We start from the raw sequence: 23511 nt of genomic DNA, 5'->3' as shown, positions 1-23511 counted from the left end.
TTTACGTCCAACTAACTACTTTTACGGTTTTTTGGAGACGCCGAGGTGACAGAATTTAGTCCTGCAGGAGTTCTTTTACATGCCAGTAAATCTACTGACACGAGGCTGACATATTTGAGCACCTTCAAATACCACCGGACTGAGCCAGGATCGAACCTGCCATGTTGGGGTCAGAAGGCCAGTGCCTCAACCATCTGAGCCACTCAGCCCGGCGTGGCCTTGTTTAGTTCCACACCTCTTGTCATTGAAAACTATGTCTAACCATCATCGCCTTGGCCTCCCTCTACTTCTTACCCTCCATGACCAATTCCATTATTCTCTTAGGTAATTGTCCTTCTCCATTTGCCTCACAGAACCTACCAATGAACCCAGTTTATATTTACAGCTTCATCCAGTTTGTTCCTAACTTAGCCATTATCTCCTCATTTTGAGTACCCTCCTACCATTTTTCCTGCCTGTTTGTACCAGCATTCATTCTGGCTACTTTCAGGTCTGTTTACTTTTAACTTAGGATTAATATATCCTTAATCCACCCAGCTTCCACTCCGATACAGCAAAATTGGTCTGAAAACAGATTGGTGTAACGATAATTTCATCCAAGAGTTGACTGTTTTTTTACAGAATACCGTTGTTAGTGAGATCTCGCTGCATTCGCTTTGCTGCACCTTGATACAATTTTGCTTTGTATGGTAAGCTATACTGCCATCTAGAGAGAATGCACATCCTAAATACTTGAAATCATCCATCTGTTCCAGTTTTGTATTTCCTATCTGGTATTCAATCCTCTTCTGTTTCTTCCCTACTGACATCACTTTCATATAGGAAATGCTAATTTTTTATATCATACTGCATCTCTTGTCAGCAAGATTAGATTGCAAACTTTCAGCAATGTCTGTCATTAAGACAAACTGATTAGCAAAAGCCAAACTGCTTACCATATTTCCACCCTACTGAATCCCTCCATGCCAGTAAATGATCCATGTATACTATGAACCATAAAAGTGAAATATTACAGCCTTGTCTAACCCATGTAACTACTTTGAAGTAAGAACTTGTTCTAACATTATTCTCATTGCAGCCCAATTGTCAACATAAATGCCTTTGATTGCCTTTAAAAGCCTAACCCTGATCCTATAATGCCCCAGTGTGGCTAATACCTTTTCCGTTTATTTCTGGCATACGCCTCGTCTAGATCTATGAAACGTATACCGTACTGAGAAATTCTATTCTTCTCAGTCTGAGTAGAGTTGTTCAGATTAAGGCACTGGCCTTCTGACCCCAGCGTATTTCGATCGTGGTTCAGTCCTGTGGTATTTGAAGGTGCTTAAATATGTCAACCTCATGCCAGTAGATTTACTGGCACGTAAAAGAACTGTGAGACAAAATTCCAACGCCTCGGCATCTCCAAAAAACTGTAAAAGTAGTTAGTGGGCCGTAAAGCCAATATTATTATTCCTCTCATAGCTTTTTTCAGCTACTCGATACATATTAAGAATCTGGTCCACTTTCAGTTATTGAGATAATTGTATGTCAGTGACTGTCATTGTGTTCATGTTTAGAGTAGTTTATCATTTAACCCAATTTCATGCTTTTTGTTCTTGTTCCTTTTGCCAAATCATATGGTAAATTGGTTAAACCTATAATTTTGATTAGTAATTTAGAACCCCCTAGTTAGGCTCAGAGTTTTTGAAGCATTATTTGAGTAGAAAATTTATGCATATAATCTTAAAAGTTAAAGGGGGTGGTTGTGAAATGCCGCTAATACACCAAGTTTAGCGTTCTCTCTCTTCTGCAGGAAACTGCAGTGTTGTGGCAGTGATAAGCAAAGAAACTTCTTGAGCATTAAAAAGTGGTGCTGTAGGAAAGAGAGAGATGCAGAACAACAGGGAAACAGGTAGGAATATATTACAAAACTTAAGAGTCAAAAGATAATTGTATGTATGAAGTATTATCTCAAGAGATTTGATGAAATTGTACCATTGAAATACTGATAGAGATGAAGAGGGATGTGGAAAATGGGCTTTCTCCTAATGCTGAAATACATAGTCAAGCAGAAAACAAAATTTAATACATCTCAGTTTAATGTATGAGATCAAGAAGAATTCCAACCCAAAATGATTAAAATTATGAGGATATCTGCTAAAGAACCATACTGACTGTTACTTGCATTAATAAGACATTTGTGATCTTAATAGTGAGACTGTAGCAAGAACTTCTTCGGGAGATAGTGGGTTCGAACCCCACTGTTGGTAGCCCTGATGATGGTTTTCCATGGTTTCCCATTTTCACACAAGGCAAATGCTGGCATGGTACCTTAATTAAGGCCATGGATGCTTCCCTCTCACTCCTAGCCCATTCTTATCCCATGATCGCCAAAAGACCTATCTGTGTCGGTGCAACATAAAGCACATTGTAAAAAAAAACACCCTACTTTGAAGCTTTGTGAAGGTGTTCAGATATATCAGCCTTGTGTCTGTAGATTTAGCAGCATGTAAAAGAATTTGTGCGAGACAAAATTCTGGTACCTCGATATCTCCAAAAACGGTAAAAGTAGTTAGTGGGATGAAAATCTATTATTATTATTATTATTATTATTATTATTATTATTATTATTATTATTATTATTATTATTATTATTATTATTAGAGATCCTCCATGCTTAGGCGGCAGCGTGCCGGCCTCTCACCGCTGGGTTCCGTGGTTCAAATCCCAGTCACTCCATGTGAAATTTGTGCTGGACAAAGCAGAGTTGGGACAGGTTTTTCTCTGGGTACTCCAGTTTTCCCTGTCATATTTCATTCCTGCAACACACTCCAATATAATTTCATTTCATCTGTCATTCATCAATCATTGCCCCAGAGGAGTGCGATAGGTTTCGGCAGGCGGCACAGTTCCTATCCTCGCCGCTAGATAGGGGTTTCATTCATTCCATTCCTGACCCGGTCCAGTGACTGGAAACAGGCTGTGGATTTTCATTATTATTATTATTATTATTATTATTATTATTATTTCACTCAGGTACCATTACATTGGAAAAATTAGGAACGTACATTTTGTCTTCTTCTTAAGCTTAGGAAAAAAGTGATTTAAATGATACAGGCTAAATTTCTTTTTCCCGTTATGGATGGGTAAACTACCTGATTAGCCAAAGTACTCGTAATTATGTAGGAGTTGTTAAGCAGATTTGATGTCCCTTTAAACCCTTTCTATTCTGTCAGTTAGTTTGATGCTATTACTTCTGTGAAACTTGTGAAATTAATCCTTTTATCTTGGTGGAAAATCAGTTTTATATTTTCTGTAATGAATCTACTCACCATTACCTTAGAATGGCCAGTAATTGCAAAGTACCCTTATAGGAATAATTAGTATTATCTAATCTAGAGTGATATAAAGAAGAAAAGGAACACACAATAAGGCAAACATAATGGCAGGTCAGTGTGCCGGCAGAAAAAAAAAAAAAAAAAAAAAAAAAAAAAAAAAAAAAAAAAAAAAAAAAGAGAGAGAGAGAGAGAGAGACAAGGGCAGTCTCCACATCTTCATTCTCTGCAGTCTTTGAATTAAATAAGTTCTTTCCTAATCTGTCCAAGTTTTTCTACTCGTTTTCTACATCCCTCTCTTCTAAGCCCCAAACGAGCTCATTTTTGGATTCCAGCTTCATCATCCCCCTGTGGGAGGGGGACACAGACGAAAAATACATCCACAGTATCCCCTGCCTTTCATAAGAGGCGACGGAAAGTGGCGACTAAGGAATGATGAAATTAGAACCATGAGAATAATTGTTGATTAGGACCCTTATGTGTGGAATACCATGGGTCGATGTTACTTGCGACTAGTACTGTCTTGTGAGGAACACCATGGGTCTACGTTAGAAATGAGCAGTAATATTATGCGAGAAACAATATGGGTCTGGCCATTGTTTGTGATGATGGTCATTGTGTGTATTCCACCTGTCAGTTCAACTGTTCCGAATAGGTCTGCGTTACCTGTAAGTAGTACCACTTTAGAGAAACACCAGGTCTACATTGCCTGTGATTAGTGCCACTAAGTGAGAAACACCATGGGTTTGTGTTGCCTGTGGACGTTGCCATAATGTATGATACACTGTGGGTCAGCATTGCCTATGATTAGTACCACTATGTGAGCAACACCATGAGTATAGATGGCCTGTGATTAGTTGCACTAAGTGAGGAACACCATAGGAATACCGGCACCCATGAATAGTCCCCCTGTGTGAGGACCACCACGGGTCTGCGTTACCTGTGAGTAGCATCCTTATGTGCCAAATACCATAGGTTTGTTACACCTGTGAGGGGTGCCATTGTATGTGACATACCATGGGTGTACATTACCTTTGATTAGTACCATAGGAGGAACACCATGGTTCTGCTTTACCAGAGATTAGCACCATTATGAGGGGCCAGTGACCTGGAATTTGGATCCCTTTTGGTTACGAGTATCATCCTAGTAATGAAGTCATTGTGAATTTGAGCCCCTGATTGTTTTGTTTCACAATCAATTTTTTCATAATCATTCACTTTAGATTCTGTCTGTGGATAAATTTGGAAGTTTTAATTTTTGTTTTGTTCATCTTGTACCATTACGGGCCGATGACCTAGCTGTTAGGACCGTGTAAACAACAGACCTTCAGTCTTGATGCAGAAAGTATAGAATAAGAAGAAAACTGGATAAATGCAGGGAAAGGGAAGAAACATAAGATTATTACAAGTGGTAAAAGACTAAGAATAGAGGACAAACACAAAAGGATGGAGCAATTTGGCTGTGCGGTTAGGGTTGCGTAGCTGTGAGCTTGCATTTGGGAGATTTGGATCTCACCATCTACAGCCCTGAAGATGATTTTCCATGGTTTACCATTTTCACACCAGACAAATGCTGTATCTGTACCTTAATTAAGGCTACGACCACTCCCTTCCAATTCTAGCCCTTTCCCATCCTTCCGTTGCTGAAGACGTTTGTGTTAGTGCGACATTAAACCACTTCAAAAAATTGTACACATCTAGTTAACTTTATAGTTTGATTTATTATAATCCAGAGCAGATAACGTTTTTAAGGAAGAACCTGAAAGCCGAAGAATAATTTTAAAACTGGAGTTTGGAAAGATTGTATCCATTTACACCTAGTTTAACTGTGCACGTCATTCATTCATTTACCACTGATCTGCATTTAACGCTGTTGCCCAGGTGGCAGATTTCCTATCAGATGCTGACCTAGTCTTGTCATAAAAAATTCAAAGAAGTTCTAAATTTATCAAACCTATTTCTTGGTAAGTTACTCCTAACCTTAATTCCTCTTCCTATGAATGATTACTTGCCTCACTCTGCAATGAACAGGCTCAAGATTTCATTACAGTAAACTTTTGTATCTACCTTGCTGTTAAAAAATATTGGCCCAGTAATTTGTGAATTGAATTCCAACTTCTAATTATGATATTTTTCTAGTTTCAATGACTTCCACTCAAGCTTATTCGTCTACTGATGTCATTCCACGCCATCTCCCCATTGAAAGCCCAGAACATACAGTGCTTTAGAAATGAGTCTACGGAGCAAGTAGTGCAGCTGCGGCTTCTCCAAGTGCACAGTCCAGATGGCAGAAGTGTCTGCTCATGATCAGCTGCAAGTGGACAGATTGCGCAACACAATGAATTGAGAGAGTAAAAGCTCAACGGTTTTTTAATAACATATTACTCAAATATGGACTGTTAACAAAGCCAATAACAAAGCAACTTGAAGAGGAGTGAATTGTAAGCCTAATGATAGTTTTACACTTATCAAATTCACAACAGATGTTGAAAATTTTTTTCATGAAGTTCCAAGCATGGAGCAATGCGTTTGGACCTTTTCAAAAGCTTTCACAAATGTTTCACTATGCACAAAGTTCACAAAATTTGTTATGGCTACTTTTAATTCTTCAATTGTTCTGGGAGTAAACTGATAAATTGAGGACTTGGCAGCACCAAAGAAGAGAAAAAAAAATGAAGAGGTGACAAATTCAGGATTGCATGGTAGCCAGAGCCCTTGCAAAATTGCGTTTCTCAAATATATCACTTTTTCAATGAATAGGTGCAAAATTTCATTACAGTAAACTCGTGAATCTACCGTTCTGTTATTAGAGGTTGAGTAAGGATGTAAAGGAGAGAGCATTTAAGTCTCTGGTAAGATCCCAATTAGAGTATGGATCCAGTGTATGGGGCACTCACCAGGATTACTTAATTCAAGAACTGGAAAAAATCCAAAGAAAAGCTGCTTGATTTGTTCTGGCTGTTTTCCGACAAAAGAGTAGCATTACAAAAATGTTCCAAAGTTTGAGCTGGGAAGAATTGGGAGAAAGGAGATGAGCTGCTCGGCTAAGTGGTATGTTATCTTAAAACAATTAAGTTTATTAAGATGGTCAACCTATTCAATACAGTTTGAGTGTGTAAGTTATAAACATTCTTATGAGTGTATTGTATTGAATACGTTGACCATTTTAATAAATTTAATTATTGTAAGATAATATACAATTTTCAATATGGACCACCATGAAGTTCATTACATGTAATAAGTGGTATATTCCTAGCTGTCAGAGGAGAGATGGCGTGGAATGACATCAGTAGACGAATAAGTTTGAGTGGTATCTTTGAAAGTAGGAAAGAATACAATATGAAGATAAGAGTTGGAATTCAGGAGGACAATTGCAGCAAATATCCATTAGTAAGAACAGGATGTGGGGATTGGAATAATTTACTAAGGGAGATGTTCAATAAATTTCCAGTCTTCGGAATTATTTAAGAAAAGGCTAGGAAAACAACAGATAGGGAATCTGCCATCTAGGCGACTGCCCTAAATAAATCAATCAATCAGTACTGATCGGCATAGGTTAATGGCGACATAGTCTATTTCACCTCCTGAATCTAAAATATCTGCCATGTCTTGCAGGAATTCTGCAAGTTGGGCCTCCCTGTAGTAATCTTTCCTAAATCCAAACTGCCTTCTATCAAACCAGTTGATAATTTCACTATCGTGTTTAATATAATCAGAGAGAATGTTTTCTCAGAGCTTACATGTCAAGCTGACTGGCCTGTAATTTTTCATTATGTTCATCACCCTTTCTTTTGTACACTGGGACTACTATAGCAACTCTCCATTCATATGGTATAGCTCTTCCATGCAAACAGTAATCAAATATTTCATATTGTGATTGCCCTTTGCTCATCCTGTTCACTTACTTTGTGTGCTCCCCTGTGGGGTATCACTTCATGGCTATCCTGACCCTTGACTACTTTATGATGATGATGATGATGATGATGGTGATATTATTATTATTATTATTATTATTATTATTATTATTATTATTATTATTATTATTATTATTATTATTTACCATTGAATATGCTCTTATTACTGTTATCAATCGGATCATCATACATTCAACTGACCTTCCACTCTTTTAATAGTTAATTGGTGCCAATTACTAGTAGCAGTAGCGATTTGATAGAGCATGACTCTTATATTTCCCAGGGTGTGAGGTAATATGCTTTTTTGGTCAGCATACCATTATACAGGATTTTGGAAAAAAGATGTGATGGTTTGATTCCGACCTTTTATTTGGAATACCTTGCTTTACTATGAAATAATTGACTGTATAGGATACTAAACAAAGTTATATTACGTAAAATTGAAATTAAAGATTGTGATATTTGCCATAGTTGTAGGCTAATTACAATTTAAATGACAATCGTCTTGAAATAAAAAGGAAGCTCTTGGTGTTGATTTAAGTTACACTTAATACCAATATAAAAGGTCCGTTATTGGACATTATAAATTTTCCAGCTAACTCATTCCTGGTTGCCAGCATTTTGCCTGTGTGTGCTAGACTGGGCTCATCAGTTGGTACCTAGCACACCTACCAAGACACTGGTTAGCGCATACCGTGGAGGCCACTGCGTAGGCTAATTGTAGCCACGGGCAGTGCCAATGCACTATGAGAGACTTCAGTTGATGCCTACTTGACCATCAGATGTAACAACAGCTTTTGGAATGATAATTACTGTATTTCCTCATTTTTCAAAAACTACAAAATATACATTTAAAATATAAATTTTCCTTATCAAATTCTTATTTTACTTGTTTATTTGAGGTTGGGTTTCACAGTTGAATTTAATGTTCAATCTCAAGGGCTACCAATATGAAAATTATGTAAATATGGATAAGTTCTGAAGGTATCATATATGAAGTTTCCTCAGGTTTGAGATGGGTGAAAAGATATTTAATTGAAATGCTAAAATAAAAAATGGGATTTAAAAAAGTTCGGATGAATGTCATTGTAATTGGGGTCTTAACATCTTATCAGCCATAGAATTAAACATTTGTTAGCAATAATTTTGTTATTACCAGGCAAGTAGCACAGATGGTTAGGGGGTCATCTTGTGTACCATAATTGAATGGAAAGAACTTTATTGCTGTCTAACAAGGGAAGTGTGCGTACCGGGGAATCGCCGATCTTATGTAAATTTTGCACACACATTAAATGAGCCAAGAATAACACAATTGCCAAAGTACTTATTTTGGAAATTAACTCGTGTGACCTACAGAAAGCATTAAAGTTTGTATGTTTGAATTAGTGCGCTCAGCTACGCAGGCCGCTACTCTATACCCTACTCACGACTCGCACTGTCCAGCAGCTGATTTGAGGCCACGCTGACATATGCTTACAGTCGTCATATGGGGCAAGTGATTGTTTGTATAATGGTAATCAACATAGGCAAAGTTATTTTTGCGTTTGAAGAAAAATGTGGAACATATGATATTAAGCCCTTATCCTTGCTTCATTAGGTGTGGTTGGTGTAGAACCACTTTGTGTCTTCAGCATTTCTACCATGAGCATCATTGTTGCAGAAACTATAAGGAGTACCTAGCTTTTGTGTTTAACGTCTTTTGTTATGCTGAATAGCCTTTATTTTCACTATAACAATCGTATTCTGTTGCCTTTATTGACACACAATCAGTGCAGCAATTAAATTATCTTAATGCCGCTACATAATTTTTGGGACATGCTACGCAATTATTAAAGGCTCTGTCAAACAGAAAGCGGACTGCCCGCGCGAACGGACTGACTGCAGTCCGTCGCGGGCTAGGATGGTCAAATAAAATGCGACAAGTCAAGGCGAACCAGTGTGAAAGCAATTGCGATCAAGTGCGTATTACAGTGTTTTCTGATCGTGATATTAGACATGTCCAGCAGTTCCTCTGACAAAGAAGAATTGCTTCTTCTTTTCACTTTGAGTCAAGAAAGACGGACAAGAAAATTGGTGCATGATATTAATGAAAAAAGAGAAGAGTTCAGCGAGTATCACAAACTATGCTGCGAGTGGAGGTCATTTCCAGACTGTTTCTTCATATATTTTGGAATGACTGTAGAACAATTTGACAACTTACATACTCTCCTTGAACCTAAAATAGCAAAACTGATGTCTAACTGGAGGAAACCCATTGGGACGAAGGAAAGACTAGCAATATGCCTGAGGTAAGTAAAGTGTATTTTAATTAATTTGTTTTTTATTTTTGCTTACTCATGTTTCACAATACAACACAATACAACAGATTAAATTTAAGCCCTGAAGGTCCCTGCTACTCCTGCATGTCTCCTGTGAACGTTTCATACCACCCTTTTGCCAAATCAGCTGAGGGTACACTGAATCCAAGTGATGACCGGTTTGTATCGTTCAGATCAATGTAAGTCAGTCTTTCTTCAGGGAAATTATCATTACTGGCAGTGGTTTGCCACAATGAGCAACTTGGGGATGGGGATGGAGTCTAAGCATCCATATCGCGAAGTTGGGCCATTTTCATTTTTAAAACAGCTTGTGTTCTAGGTGAAAACTTCTTAAAAGTCTCAGCATAGCTCTAAAATAGGTGATCAATACGGTCAAGACAATTTTTAGGCTTTTTGTCCTTTTTGCTCTCTAGATGCTGTAAAAACGTATGAACATCCATGCTGACGTCATTTGCCTTTTTTTTTTTCGGAGGCGGTGGCTTTGTTGGGGATCCGTTGGTTATGCAGGCATCTTTGTTGCTATCCTCATCCTCCTGAATAATATCCGTCGCACCTGTCTGTGGTACATTTGACACAGTTGGCTGCGGAGAGATTGTATCTTGAAGGAAATGCAAATTTTTATCCCAGGTCCAATGTTTGTATTTCTTTGCCGAACCAGTAACGCCCTTTGAGAACTTGAGGTACTTCAGATATGAATCCCTAAAATTCTTCCATTTCTGCCTCACAGCGTCACCTATAGAAAACAATAAAACAGCAATTTTAGAAGAAATTAGTCAAGTTAAATATAAGTGAGAAATGAATACAAATAATTGTTACAAATACCACTATTTCAATTACTGTTTAGGTATATCATTATTAAAATAATGTTAAAATAATTTGTCACAATAATAGCTTTTAATTTTTGTTTATTTATGGAATTATTCAATGTTGTATTCCTTGTTACAGGTATTTGGCAACAGGAGATTTCCATCACACTATCGCTTTCTCGTTCCGTGTTGGACGCACCACTGTTTCAAGCATAAATAAAGAAGTATGTATGGAGGTCTGGAATGTTCTACAACCACTGTACTTACCCATTCCAACGGAGGAGATTTGGAGGAAGTCCAAAGTTGGGTTTAGAGAACGATGGAACTTTCTCAACTGCATCGGGGGCATAGATGGGAAACACGTGGAAATTAAAAACCTAATAACAGAGGATCAAGTTATTTTTGCAACAAAAACTATTATTCTATTGTTCTCTTGGCCATAGTTGATTCTTACTACAAGTTCATTGTTGTTGATATAGGTAGTTATGGGCGGCATAGCGATAGTGCTATCTTTGAGAATTCCTCCTATTGCGATTTTGATGCTAACAAAACAATTTTGCCTCCAAAGCCATTCCCTGGGACAGATACCCCCATCCCTCATGTGTTTGTAGATGATGAAGGGTTCAAGTTACATACATATTTAATGCGTCCTTTTCCAAGAAAAGTAGTCGTCAAGGATTTATAGAAAAGAAGGTACAATCTTTCACCTTTGCTCTTCGTAGTTTACATGGATCATCTGCTGAAAGGTATAAAATGGCAGGGAGGGATTCAGTTAGGTGGAAATGTAGTAAGCAGTTTGGCCTATGCTGACGACTTGGTCTTAATGGCAGACTGTGCCAAAAGCCTGCAGTCTAATATCTTGGATCTTGAAAATAGGTGCAATGAGTATGGTATGAAAATTAGCCTCTTGAAGACTAAATTAATGTCAGTAGATAAGAAATTCAACAAAATTGAATGTCAGATTGGTGGTACAAAGCTACAACAGGTCGATAATTTCAAATACTTAGGTTGTGTGTTCTCCCAGGATGGTAATATAGTAAGTGAGATTGAATCAAGGTGTAGTAAAGCTAATGCAGTGAGCTCACGGTTGCGATCAGCAGTATTCTGTAAGAAGGAAGTAAGCTCCCAGGTGAAACTATCTTTACATCGGTCTGTTTTCAGGCCAACTTTGCTTTACGGGAGCAAAAGCTGGGTGGGCTCAGGATATCTTATTCATAAGTTAGAAGTAACAGACATGAAAGTAGCAAGAATGATTGCTGGTACAAACAGGTGGAAACAATGGCAGGAGGGTATTTGGAATGAGGAGATAAAGGCTAATTTAGGAATGAACTCGATGGATGAAGCTGAACGCATAAACTGGCTTCGGTGGTGGGGTCATGTGAGGCGAAGGGAGGAGGATAGGTTACCTAGGAGAATAATGGACTGTGCTATGGAGGATAAGAGAAGTAGAGGGAGACCAAGACGACGATGGTTAGACTCGGTTTCTAACGATTTAAAGATAAGAGGTATAGAACTAAATGAGGCCACAACACTAGTTGCAAATCGAGGATTGTGGCGACGTTTAGTAAATTCACAGAGGCTTGCAGACTGAACGCTGAAAGGCATAACAGTCTATAATGATAATGAATGTATGTATATATGTATGTATGTATGTATGTACAATAAACGACTTTGCAGAGTACGGCGCGTCGTTGAAAATGCACTCGGCATTTTAGCTCAAAGTGGCGTGTGTTTTTTAGCCCTATTCTGTGTGATACTGCTGTACACATTGTTAAAGCTGCTTGTTGCCTTCACAATTTTATTCGAGGTAGTAACACAGAGAATCTCACTACTGATGAGGGAGAATTATTAGCAGAAGACAACTCGTAACAGTCCATCAATGCTTTCTCAGCTACTAATTGATTGAGAGAAAGATCATGTGATGCTGCCCATGCAGTACGAAACCATTTCGCTCAGTACTTCAACGATCGATCTTGAATCATGATGTCAAACAATTTGTATATGTTATATATTCATTATTATACGGTACTTGTATAATCTATATTATAATGTTGTACTATACTATTAACTCTTTGTTGCTTATTATACCTATAATATTATTGCAGTTATCACTTGATCACACTTCCATTTCATTTATTTTTGTTTCAATCTTTAATTTATGAATAAAAATATAATAGTACTGTAACTTGCTGCTTTGATGTAGTGTCTCCCCAATCACTCTCCATGCTTCTGCTTTCTTCACTACATCCTTGTAGTCCGGATGACTTCCTATATTACATGATACTGAGTTCGCAGCGGTCGGGCGGGCTGGTTCACATGGGCAGCCTGCTTCCTGTTTGACAGAGCCTTAACGGATGAGTGAACCCAGCACGCGCCTCAGTCCTGCGTAGCCAAGTGCGTCAATTCAGTTGTGCAAACTTTAACGCTTTCTGTAGATCGTATGAGTTAATTTCTAGAAGAAAGGCTTTTGCCATTGTGTTATTATTGGCCCATTTAACATGTATGCAAGGTTTACATAAGATACATAGTTCTCCGGTACATGCCGTTCCTTGTTAAGAGCTTAAATGTGGGTAAATTGTTGTTGTAACCTATGGCTTTATTTGGGAAGTAACTCCAATTTAAAATTGATATCTGTAAACAACAGTAATATACAAATAATACTCATATGTATTAGGGAACAGTCTTGTTTCATTTTATTCCTGACAGTCCAGTATAGGGCTGGTAAATTTCCTTATTTTTGTTGGATTGGTTTGAGTCCTGTGTACTGAAGTAGGTGTTTAGAGTCCATCACTGATCCGGTAATTTTGCAGATGGTACACTTTTCCATTGGGTATATTTTGATTTTAGCTAGATGTGCAGCTAAGCAGTCATGTAGTGCTTCCAATCTGAAGATCGTCAGTGCTTCTTTCCTCGACTTGCTTTTTATTTTTGTCCCATAGGTCATTTTTTTTTTTTTTTTCATTTCTTCATTGTAGTAAGTTGGGTAGTTTCTTTCTTCCAATTTTCCAGGTTTTTATTTGTGATTATCTTCTTGATTGAGTTGCTGCCAGAGGTTTTGTTCTCATGTAGGTACTAATGCAATTTCCTTGCTAGTTTGTCTGCCAGTTCATTGCCTTCTACTCCATGTGCGGGGATCCATTGTAAAGTGATGTTTCTCTTTAAAGTTTTTAATTTTGTTGGTAGATGTTTGTCATGAATTCTTGATGAATGGGGTTTGGTATTTGAGGATACTGCTTGTATGGCAGGGGTGAATCTTGTGAGTAGGACTGCTTTTTCAAATGAATTAACTCTATATATAAGATTTTGTAGGGCAAGATAGATGACTTCTATTTCCCTATCAAAGTTATGATATCTGCGTACTGGAGCATATTGTGAAAAGAAATGGCAGAAAACTCCAGCGCTGCTCCTGTGTCATTTATTTGTGAGTCGTATGTGAAGACTCTTAACCACAGATCTTCAGGATATTCTTCATTTAGCATACTAAGGCTGAGTTTCTCAGCATTACCGGGATAAATGTGGGTAATTTCCTGGCATATTGAGTCATATTAAGGAAGATACTAACACATAATAGTATGAGGAGAGGGAAGCACAGAAAGAGGAAACAAGGATAAATATGAAAACACCACTAGGACAATCTCTGCATCTTGTACAGTGCTGAATTCACACATTCTACATCCATTTTTTCTCAGCACCTGGCGAGCTCATTTTGGCTTCCCAGCTTCATCAACACTCATTGAGGGGACTTCTTCATCTCGGAATTGTTAGAGGATAGGAAGAAAGCTGGATGAAAACTGATAAAGGAAAGATACAAAGATGGAGATGAATGCAGATGGTCAAATATTAGAACACAGGACTCGCACAGAAAGAGAAAAGGAGATTAAAGCATCAATAAATATAATAGAAAGGAGCAAGCAAGTGACAAATGAAGTCTTGCATAGAAATATAGGAACACATTTGTTGAATAAACATAGACTGGTCAATGTGTGAAGAGGGGAACAACAGAAAGGTCAAAAGAAAGACAAACATTAAAAAACAAAATAATATCCACATTTTCGTACACTGCAGTCTCTTCTTCAACCCCAGTTCTTCATTTCTTCTTGGTCCCTGATGAGCTGTCCGGCTCAGTGGCTAAATGGTTAGCGTGCTGGCCTTTGGTCACAGGGGTTCCGGGTTCAATTCCCGGCAGGGTCGGGAATTTTAACCATAATTGGTTAATTTTGCTGGCACGGGGGCTGGGTGTATGTGTCGTCTTCATCATCATTTCATCCTCATCATGACGCGCAGGTCGCCTACGGGAGTCAAATCAAAAGACCTGCATTTGGCGAGCCGAACTTGTCCTCGGACACTTCCGGCACTAAAAGCCCTACGCCATTTCATTTTCACTTCCTGAAGAGCTTTCTTATGCTTACCCATTGTGGGTGGGGAACACAGACGAAGAGTACACTGACGGTATCCCCTGCCTGTCGTAAGAGGTGACTAAAAGGGGTGACCAAGGGATGATGACATTCGAACCATGAGAATACTTGTAATTAGTACCATTACACGCGGAACACCACGGGTCGACATTACTTGCGACTAGTACCACCTTGCGAGGGAAACCATGGGTCTGTATTTTATAGGATCAGTACCATTATGCGAAAAACACTGTGGGTCTGGGCGTTGTTTGTGATAATGGTCATCGTGTGAATTCCACCGGTCGGATCCATTGTGTTCAGACTGGGTCTACGCTGCCTATGAGTAGTACAACTTTGAGGAACACCATGGGTTTAGCTGGTGCCCGTGATTAGTACCACTATGTGAGTAAAAGTATGGGTCTGTATTGCCTGAGAGTAGTAGTACCATTATATGAGGAACACCATGTTTTTGTGTTGCCTGTGGGCATTGCCATAATGTATGATACACCGTGCATATGCATTGCTATGATCACTACCACTGTGTGAGCAACACCATGAGTATACGTGGCCTGTGATTAGTTCCACTAAGTGACGAACACCATGGGAACACTGGCACCTGTGATTAGTCCTATTATTTGAGAAACACCACGGGTCTGCGTTGCTTGTGAGTAGTACCCGTATGTGCAAAACACCATAGGTTTGTGTTACCTGTGAGTGGTGCCATTGTGTGTGACATACCATGGGTCTACATTACCTGTGATTAGAAACACCACGACTCTACGTTACCAGTGATTAGTTACCGCTATAGGAGGAGCACCATGGTTCTGCTTTACCAGCAATTAGTACCATTATGAGGTGTCGGTGACCTGGATTTTTGGACCCCGTTGAGTATCATCCCAATAATGAAGGCACTGTGAATTGGATCCACTGATTGTTTTGTTTCACAATCATTTTTTCGTGATCATTCGTTTTAGATTCTAGTCAGTGGATACATTTTGAAGTTTTAATTTTCATTTCGTTCACTTCGTACCATTAGGGGCCAATGACCTTGCTGTTCGGCCCCTTTAAACAACAAACATCATCATCATATTTATGCTCTTCTGGACATCAGGAGGGAAGGCAGTCTGATACATATTCATATTACTTGTCACTTCTATTTTTCTATTTTAAAATAATTTACTATGAGATAATAACAGAGATTAATTGAAATAAACATTTCTAATTTGTTCTTTAAAATGCACTTAGGGATGTTAAGCACATATTATCACACTGTTCAGTTTTATTAGGTATGAGTTGATGCATTTTTCTTTGAACTTTCTCATAACTGTTTGTTTTGAAGTTTAAAAATGGGCTTAAGTTCCTTATTTCACTGGTATCTCCAGCGTGACTGACTCCTTGTTGATTGTTCAGTGTTCATCGGTATAGCTCAAGGGATTGCATTTTTCTTTGTTTGGGCTGTGCTCTATTATCTCTATTCTTCCCCAAAAGCTAGATCAGATATTGACAGCGTTCATTTTTACTATGAAGAAATCCATTGAACCTTTTTTTCTTAATTATTCAGCATACTCCTGATGCAGCTGTTGGACATACTAATAATGTGTCATTAAAGCCTTTTTTGTATCTTTTCTAGGTCCACCCAAGATGTCAGAAAATAGAGATTCATTCGAGTTCTCTGTAGGTATGAGTGGCTTCTCCCTTAAAGCTCAGGGTAAAGTCACAGCCCTTCTTTCAGCAATGATGTCAATAGGAGCTTTAACAGTTGCTGCTTACTTTGCCCAGGAAGCTTTTATTCCTATAATGAAGAAAAGAATGAGATTGGAAGGAGGTGAGGATGAAACACAATCACGGAGTATAAAATTTCATTCAGATGAAGAGGACGAGGAAGATAAACCTACAAGAACACTTAGAACTCGTGCAAGGCGAAGTGCTCCTGTGCTTGATGAACTCGCTGAGGCTGATAGAGTAGAGGTCAGGAGCCAAAACGAAACAAGGGAGGAAATGCAAGTAGTAGAAAGGAAGAGGCCTGTATATGTCGCTGCAGGCATCTCTCTCGTTGCTGTAGCAACATCCATTTATTTTGGACGGAAGGCATGGCTAAATCTCGCTGGCCGGGTATCAAGATTGCCTCGTTCAGAGTAGAAGGTAAGATGTATTGTAGAACAAACGTGATTTAAATTCTTTTGTACTGTATTAACCCTAGAACCAGTAATGTTAAATTCTGTACCAGTAGCCACTCCGTGTGATATTTACCTACCAAGTGGATTATTATTTTCATCCTTATGTGAACAATGTTCCATGTCACTATTGCATATTGTTAAAAAGTTAAACTGCATGTTCAGATGGTGACATTAACTTTTCGGTGATGCTTGATAAAGAAAAAAAAAAGGAATCGATGCTTAAAAATAATAGAATGATTAGTTCATAAGCAGTATCAAAATTCTAACAACATAGAATACAAGATGAAACATGAAACGCAAAATCCAAGATATGCAAATTGCTGTCCATATACAGTAGAAGTCCGTTATAGCGAGAATTCACAACGGCGAAAAATTTACTCGGTATAGCGGATTGTCATATCCGATTTTTTGTAAAAATCGGGAAAACCCCCAATCACATTAAAATCAGTATGCCGGATTCGGCCAACTTCAGCGGCTAGCGATGTATAGGTCTTAATCGCGGACTTTGAAAGTCAACGAACGAGTTTATTGCGCGGCGGTATGGCAATTCCGCCCTTGCATTTTTGTGCACATACCTCACAATTTCATCTTCGGCTTCTTTAAAGCGTCCTTGTTGTGGGCCACTGAATGCATTTTTTGTGCAGTACGCATTTTTAAGCTATCTTTGTCTTCACGGTAACGCCGGATATTGGCTTCAGTTAGTCATATGCCGTATTTTCTTGTGGCTGCACAATTATTATACATTTCCGAGTGTTTAATAGCCATTAACTTAAAATTGGCATCATCACATCGACGAGAAGCCGTTGAAAATTTGCCGGCAATACCTGTTCCACGTATCTTTACAATACGACGATCCATCACGAAAATATTCCTGCTGTCTATAAAACTTAATTTTACTAAGCGCCAGGTACAGCAGACGCGAAATAGGCTAACTTTGGTACTGAGTAGCCGTGGCCTTTCTAAGAAATCGAAGGCTCGCATGTTTTGATGCCATTCTGCAAATTTAAGAAACGTTTTTGTAGAGGATAATAGAATGTCATTCTTTCTTCACTATTTCCCGAGATCCAGTGACGTTACACACAGGCACTGTACAACCGGTCGCCGCGGCTAGCGATGTATGTTAAAGAGGCGGTCGTTTATTGTCATCGAGTTTTGTCTGCGCGCGCGGCGGTGTGAAAAACAGCGTAGTTACTGCGGCAATTGCCAGTGGTGTTCATTACTATCAGACCGCGAATGCAAAACGACCCTTGTATTTCACATGGGATTCTGAGAAAAAAACGTCGTCTTGGATTCGGAGAAATACGGTATCACTCCAGAGACTTCTGTGGCAAACATTTCAGTTTTCTTCTTCAAACGGCTTCACCTAACCTAACCGTATATGTACCTATCATGAAAACCTATTTGAAACGCATGTAGAGAAATGATAACCTCCTCGTTAAAAATTGACATACCGGGCGAGTTGGCCGTGCGGTTAGGAGCGCGCAGCTGTGAGCTTGCATCAGGGAGATAGTGGGTTCGAATTCCACTGTCGGCAGCCCTGAAGATGGTTTTCCGTGGTTTCCTATTTTCACACCAGGCAAATGCTGGAGCTGTACCTTAATTAAGGCCACGGCCGTTTCCTTCCCATTCCTAGCCCTTTCCTATCCCATCGTCGCCATAAGACCTATCTGTGCCGGTGCAACGTAAAGAAAATAGAAAAAAAAAGACATGGGAATAGCTTTCGGAAATTTAACTAGACGCGAGAAAATATAAACTATCCTCTGCAATCAGTGATGCACCTTGCCATATCTTGAGGTGTACCACATTCTTACTTAATTTCAGTATCCTATACGGTATACCATTAAAATTAAGAGATCGTTTACTTCAGCCTTTATTTTTAACCAGTTAACAGCTGCTATGGGCCACGTTGTTTTATACATTTATTACTAAAACACGTTATACTCTTTCATTTCGAATTTTCTTTAGAGAACAGCAGTCGACGGGTATTACTAATCGACTCCAATATCGCTTTCGAATGTTGAGAGAGCGCTCGCGAATGCAATTAGCGCGAAAACTATACCGTACCGAAGATGATCGATCGCACTTTGTGGCAAACGTTTCAATTTTGTTATTCAAATAGCGTCACCTATCCTTAACTGTACTATATCTGTGATGATTATATACTTCAAACGCCAGTAGAGAACCTACTCGTTATAAGTTTACATGATAATAACCTTTCCGTAATTTAACGGACGCGAGAAAGTATAAACTAACCTCCTAATCAATGACGCACTCTGCCATATCTTGCGGTGTAGGCCTATCTCATTCTTACTTAATTTCGGTATTTAGCATTAAAATTAAGCGATTATCTTTAACGAGTTAACAACGGTCATCGGACACGTTATCTACGCATTTATTACGAAAACATGTTCTCTTTCATTTTCCTTACGGAAGAGTAGTCCACGGGTATTACTAATCGACTCCGGCATTGCCTTCGAATGTCGACGAGAGAGCTCGCTGGTGGGCATAGCGAGAAACGATACGGTGTCGAAGATGATCGATCGAATGCAGTATAATGACTAGGTGCATAAATATCGGCAGCGGAAATATCGAGCGCGCATAATCGCTCGTAATAACGGATGCGTCAGTGAAAGGGCTCTCGTTGTAACCGAAGGATAATACACAGTTTAATATAGGAATTTTGAAGGGACGCGCAAAAGGGATCGTTATAACGGAGTTATCGTTATATGCCGTACTCGCTATAGCGGACTTCTACTGTATCTACATTATATGCAAGTCCATGCAATGATATTCGGTTAATAACAAAAAATATGTTTTCCCATAAATGCTGACCTGTCTACACCTTGCTCCTCTTAAAGCAACTATGCACAAGGAAGCCAAACAAAACTAAAATAATGTAGACAGAAATCCAATAACATCAAATGTGCATTTTTAATTCCCCAATACAAATCATTACAGCCTCAAAATAAGAGCAGTAATGATAACAAGTACAGCGCCATTGCAAGATATGTTTTGGTTCATATAGCAGCAAGTCTCATTTGTTTCCAAGGAAACTTATATAAGGGGATTGTTTCTATGGATGAAAATGAGTAAGGGGATTATGTAAGCTTCTGAGATCACAAGACAAGACATGTAATACCATCTGTTAGCAGAACAGTGCTACTGAATGAAATAAAAATGTGTCGATGGGTCGACTCTGCTGCTACAGAAATGGGCAAATCGACGCTTGTTGGTTCTAGGGTTAGTGTGCATGTCTTGCCATAACAGTTTGTCTTTTTATTCAGATATTGATGAATGTTGCCCCTCCATGGGGAAGATGTAGATGCATTTGTGATATCTGCTGTCTTAAAAAGGAGCAGAGAAATAGGATGTTGATAGTTCTTTGACCACTGATCTTGTGCATTGGATTTCTCTGTAAGTAGATTAGGAAGAATACACCCAATGGCTGTGTGTGTCTGTTATGTAAGCAGAATGAAAAGCTCTTGCTAAAGTTTGTCTTATTGGGGAAAAAGGTTTAAAGATCTTAGAGAGGGAAGGTTGTTATTCTAAATTGTTTGTATATAGCCTACCACACTACCTGTTGCATAAAATATGCCATCTAGTGGAGATGAGCAGGTGCAGAAGATACAAAGCACACCTGAACTCATATCAGTAGTCAGTCAGTGTAAGGTTATTGTTGATCAGTTTTAGGGGCTTTGGACATTGGTGGGCCATCACATTGTTTGATTCCGATCTGGTGATATTAAGGCATTCAAGAGTTTGCTTTCAACAACATGGTTGCAACTTAAGAGAGAATATCCAACATATAGTCACCCCTCTTTGGGACTCAAACCAATCAGCCTCATAAACACAAAACACTAATTATGACATGTTTTTTGCTATTTTTCTAGCTAGCAGGTTCATATTTGGTATTGAGTTTGAGGGTTATCTGTTGGATTTCCTGTCCTTTACTTTATTGAAATTTCAAGCATTTTACCCAGTTACCTTGCGGAGTACAGGTGATATTGATAAAGAGTGTTCTAGCACAGAGTCTGCTATAGCCTGGATGGTAGTTTCAGGTGTTTTCATCTTCTTCAAACCAAGCTTGATAGCTGCAGTCGCTTAATTGCGGCCAGTATCCAGTATTCGGGAGATAGTGGGTTCAAAACCCACTGTCGGCAGCCCTGAAGATGATTTTTTTCGTGGTTTCCCATTTTCACACCAGGAAAATGCTGGGGCTGTACCTTAATTAAAGCCACGGTTTCCTTCCCTCTCCTAGTTCCTTCGTGTCCCATCGTCGCCATAAGACCTTCCTGTGTCGGTGCGACGTAAAGCAACTTGCAAAAAAAAATCTTCTTCAAAAAGTCGGTGTTTCTTTACTTATAATCACTCTGGCACCTACCATCAGACCAACTGCTTCTCCTCTGAAAACCATAAAAGTAGTTAGTGGGACGTAAAAACAAATAACCACTTCCCATTTTTGTATTCTGTGTCTTGTTGCTGCGAGATCAATACCTCATATGTCACAATGCTCTTCCTGTTCTTCCTGTCCATTATCCTCCTTAAGACTGGTCACACCTCCCAGCTACACATGGATATGAAATCGATCAGAACAATGTTTGTTATATTCATTTACCTGTGCTAATGTGTAAAGGAAAATAAACCTTAAATGCATTATACTGTTGGAGTGTGTAAATACATCATGAAGATGTGCATTCCTACAGTACAGTACACTAAGGTTCATTTTCCTTTGCAGATGGCGTAGGAAAATGAAAACAAACATTTAAGGAAAATAATGGATAGGAAAAGCTTTGTGTGATGTGAGGTATTGCTTGCACAGCAGCGATCTGGTTTTAAGGCCCGTATTGCATGGTTCATGATTGACCTTTTTCTCATTACAGATGTTTTATGGTTTGTGTTTGTGATAACTATCATAGTAAATTGTGATGAGTGTGACACATTTTTGAGATTCTTGGGGATACTTTGAATATTTCACCCAGGGAATGTCAACTACAGTCTAAACATATACATTAAGATTTGTTGTTAAATCAACCTTAAGGACGCATTTGTATCATATTTCAGATATTCTCTCTTCTCCTTAACACAATAGATTGAGCGCACAACCAAGACACCTTGAGTAGTTTGTACAACAACCAACTGTTTGACCTATAATTTTTTCTTTCTGTAAAGTGACAGCTTCTCCTCTATTTCATGTTGATCTCCCAATGTTCTTGCTTGATATAAGGATCTCCTTGCATGGTTTCTGTCATTGATAGCCTTCTTAATATCATCATTCCACCAGGCAGTTTCTTTAGGTTTTCTTATTTGACTCTGTTGTCCACATACTTTTTCTACTGTACCAACCACAACCTTTTCTAGAGTATCCCATTCTTCACCTACCAATTTCAGTTCTTCTCTCCGCTACAACCTGAGGACACCTTCCCTGAATTCTTCCTTTACACTTGGCTCAGTTAGTCGCCAAGTTTTTATTTTTGGGACTTTTTTGTTACAGACTTTGGGAGGTCTTTTCTCTTCAATAACTGCAACCAACAGTCTGTGGTCTTCACCAAGGTCTTCACTTGGAATGACCTTGACATCATTGACATTTTTTCCATACATTTTGATGTATCAGAATATAATCTATTACTGAACCTATTTTATCATCCCAGCGATATCTTGTGATTTTTATGGGAGTCCCTTTTCTTGAACCAAGAGTTACTCACTATCAGGTTGTTTCTCATGCGTAGATCTAGCATATATTCTCACTCTTCATTTCTGTTTCCCATTCCTGAAGGCCCAGTGTGGATTCATATGCTGTTCGTTGTGAGCCAGCTTGTGAATTAAAATCACCCATTACAATTAGATTGTCATACTCGGTGTGTTCTTCCAAGTTATTAAGGAAATTGGCCTTTTCCTCTTTCGAGCATCCTACCTGTGGAGCATAGACTTGGATCACGTTGTACTTTTTCCCTCCTAAGTTCACAGATAACTTAATTTTCCTTTCACTAAGAAACTCAACTTCACTAAAAGCATCTATGTCTTTATATATTAAAAATCTTACTCCAGTCTTAGACTCTACAGTACTTCATTTCCAGACCAGTAGTGAAGTAGTGACTATAGTCCAATCTGATATTCATTTTCTCAGTTTTCTTCCACTTTGTTTCACTCAGGCCCATGATCAGAAGTTTCCTCCTTTCCATGAGGTCGACCAGCTCTTCAGTTTTCTTTGTCAATGTCACGATATTTAATGTTCCCACTGTGATACTTTGTCTTCGTTTGGTTTGGGTAGCTGGTGTAACATCGGGCTGTAAACTGTCATTCGCACGAAACTGATGTAGTTGTCGTGAATTCCTACATCCGAGGCTCGTATTATTCTTGAAAGCAACTTCTTCACTAATCCCTCTGTTGACCTAATGAGCCTAACATTATTGAAAGGGGCTTGTTTCGTTTTCTGTAATATGCCATGAGTAGCTTCAGAGTTATAATTTGTTCAGAACAATTTTCTCCAAGGTCTGAAGCCTCCCTGGTATTCACCTAACTCTTGATCAAGTTGTTCTTAATCCGATTATATAGTACCTTAGAGAAAATCTTATATGTGCAGTCAAG

The 23511-nt window shown here is 38.8% G+C and overlaps 1 protein-coding gene across 1 annotated transcript in view; it reads left to right on the top strand.

Annotated features, from left to right (window-relative positions):
* LOC136874104 (uncharacterized) overlaps positions 1–23511 on the top strand; it is a 52486-nt gene that overhangs the window by 11954 nt on the left and 17021 nt on the right. Inside the window, exons 2-3 of the mRNA XM_067147656.2 lie at positions 1796–1894; positions 16380–16891. Coding sequence (XP_067003757.1) covers positions 1873–1894; positions 16380–16888 — 531 coding nt within the window. The 5' untranslated portion in view covers positions 1796–1872 and the 3' untranslated portion in view covers positions 16889–16891. The remainder of the gene's footprint in view (positions 1–1795; positions 1895–16379; positions 16892–23511) is intronic.

This window comes from Anabrus simplex, chromosome 5 (assembly GCF_040414725.1).
Source record: "Anabrus simplex isolate iqAnaSimp1 chromosome 5, ASM4041472v1, whole genome shotgun sequence".
NCBI classification, from domain to species: Eukaryota; Metazoa; Arthropoda; class Insecta; order Orthoptera; family Tettigoniidae; genus Anabrus; species Anabrus simplex.
Note: the sequence above shows the minus strand (reverse complement) of the source record. Positions and strands in the feature narration are given on the sequence as shown.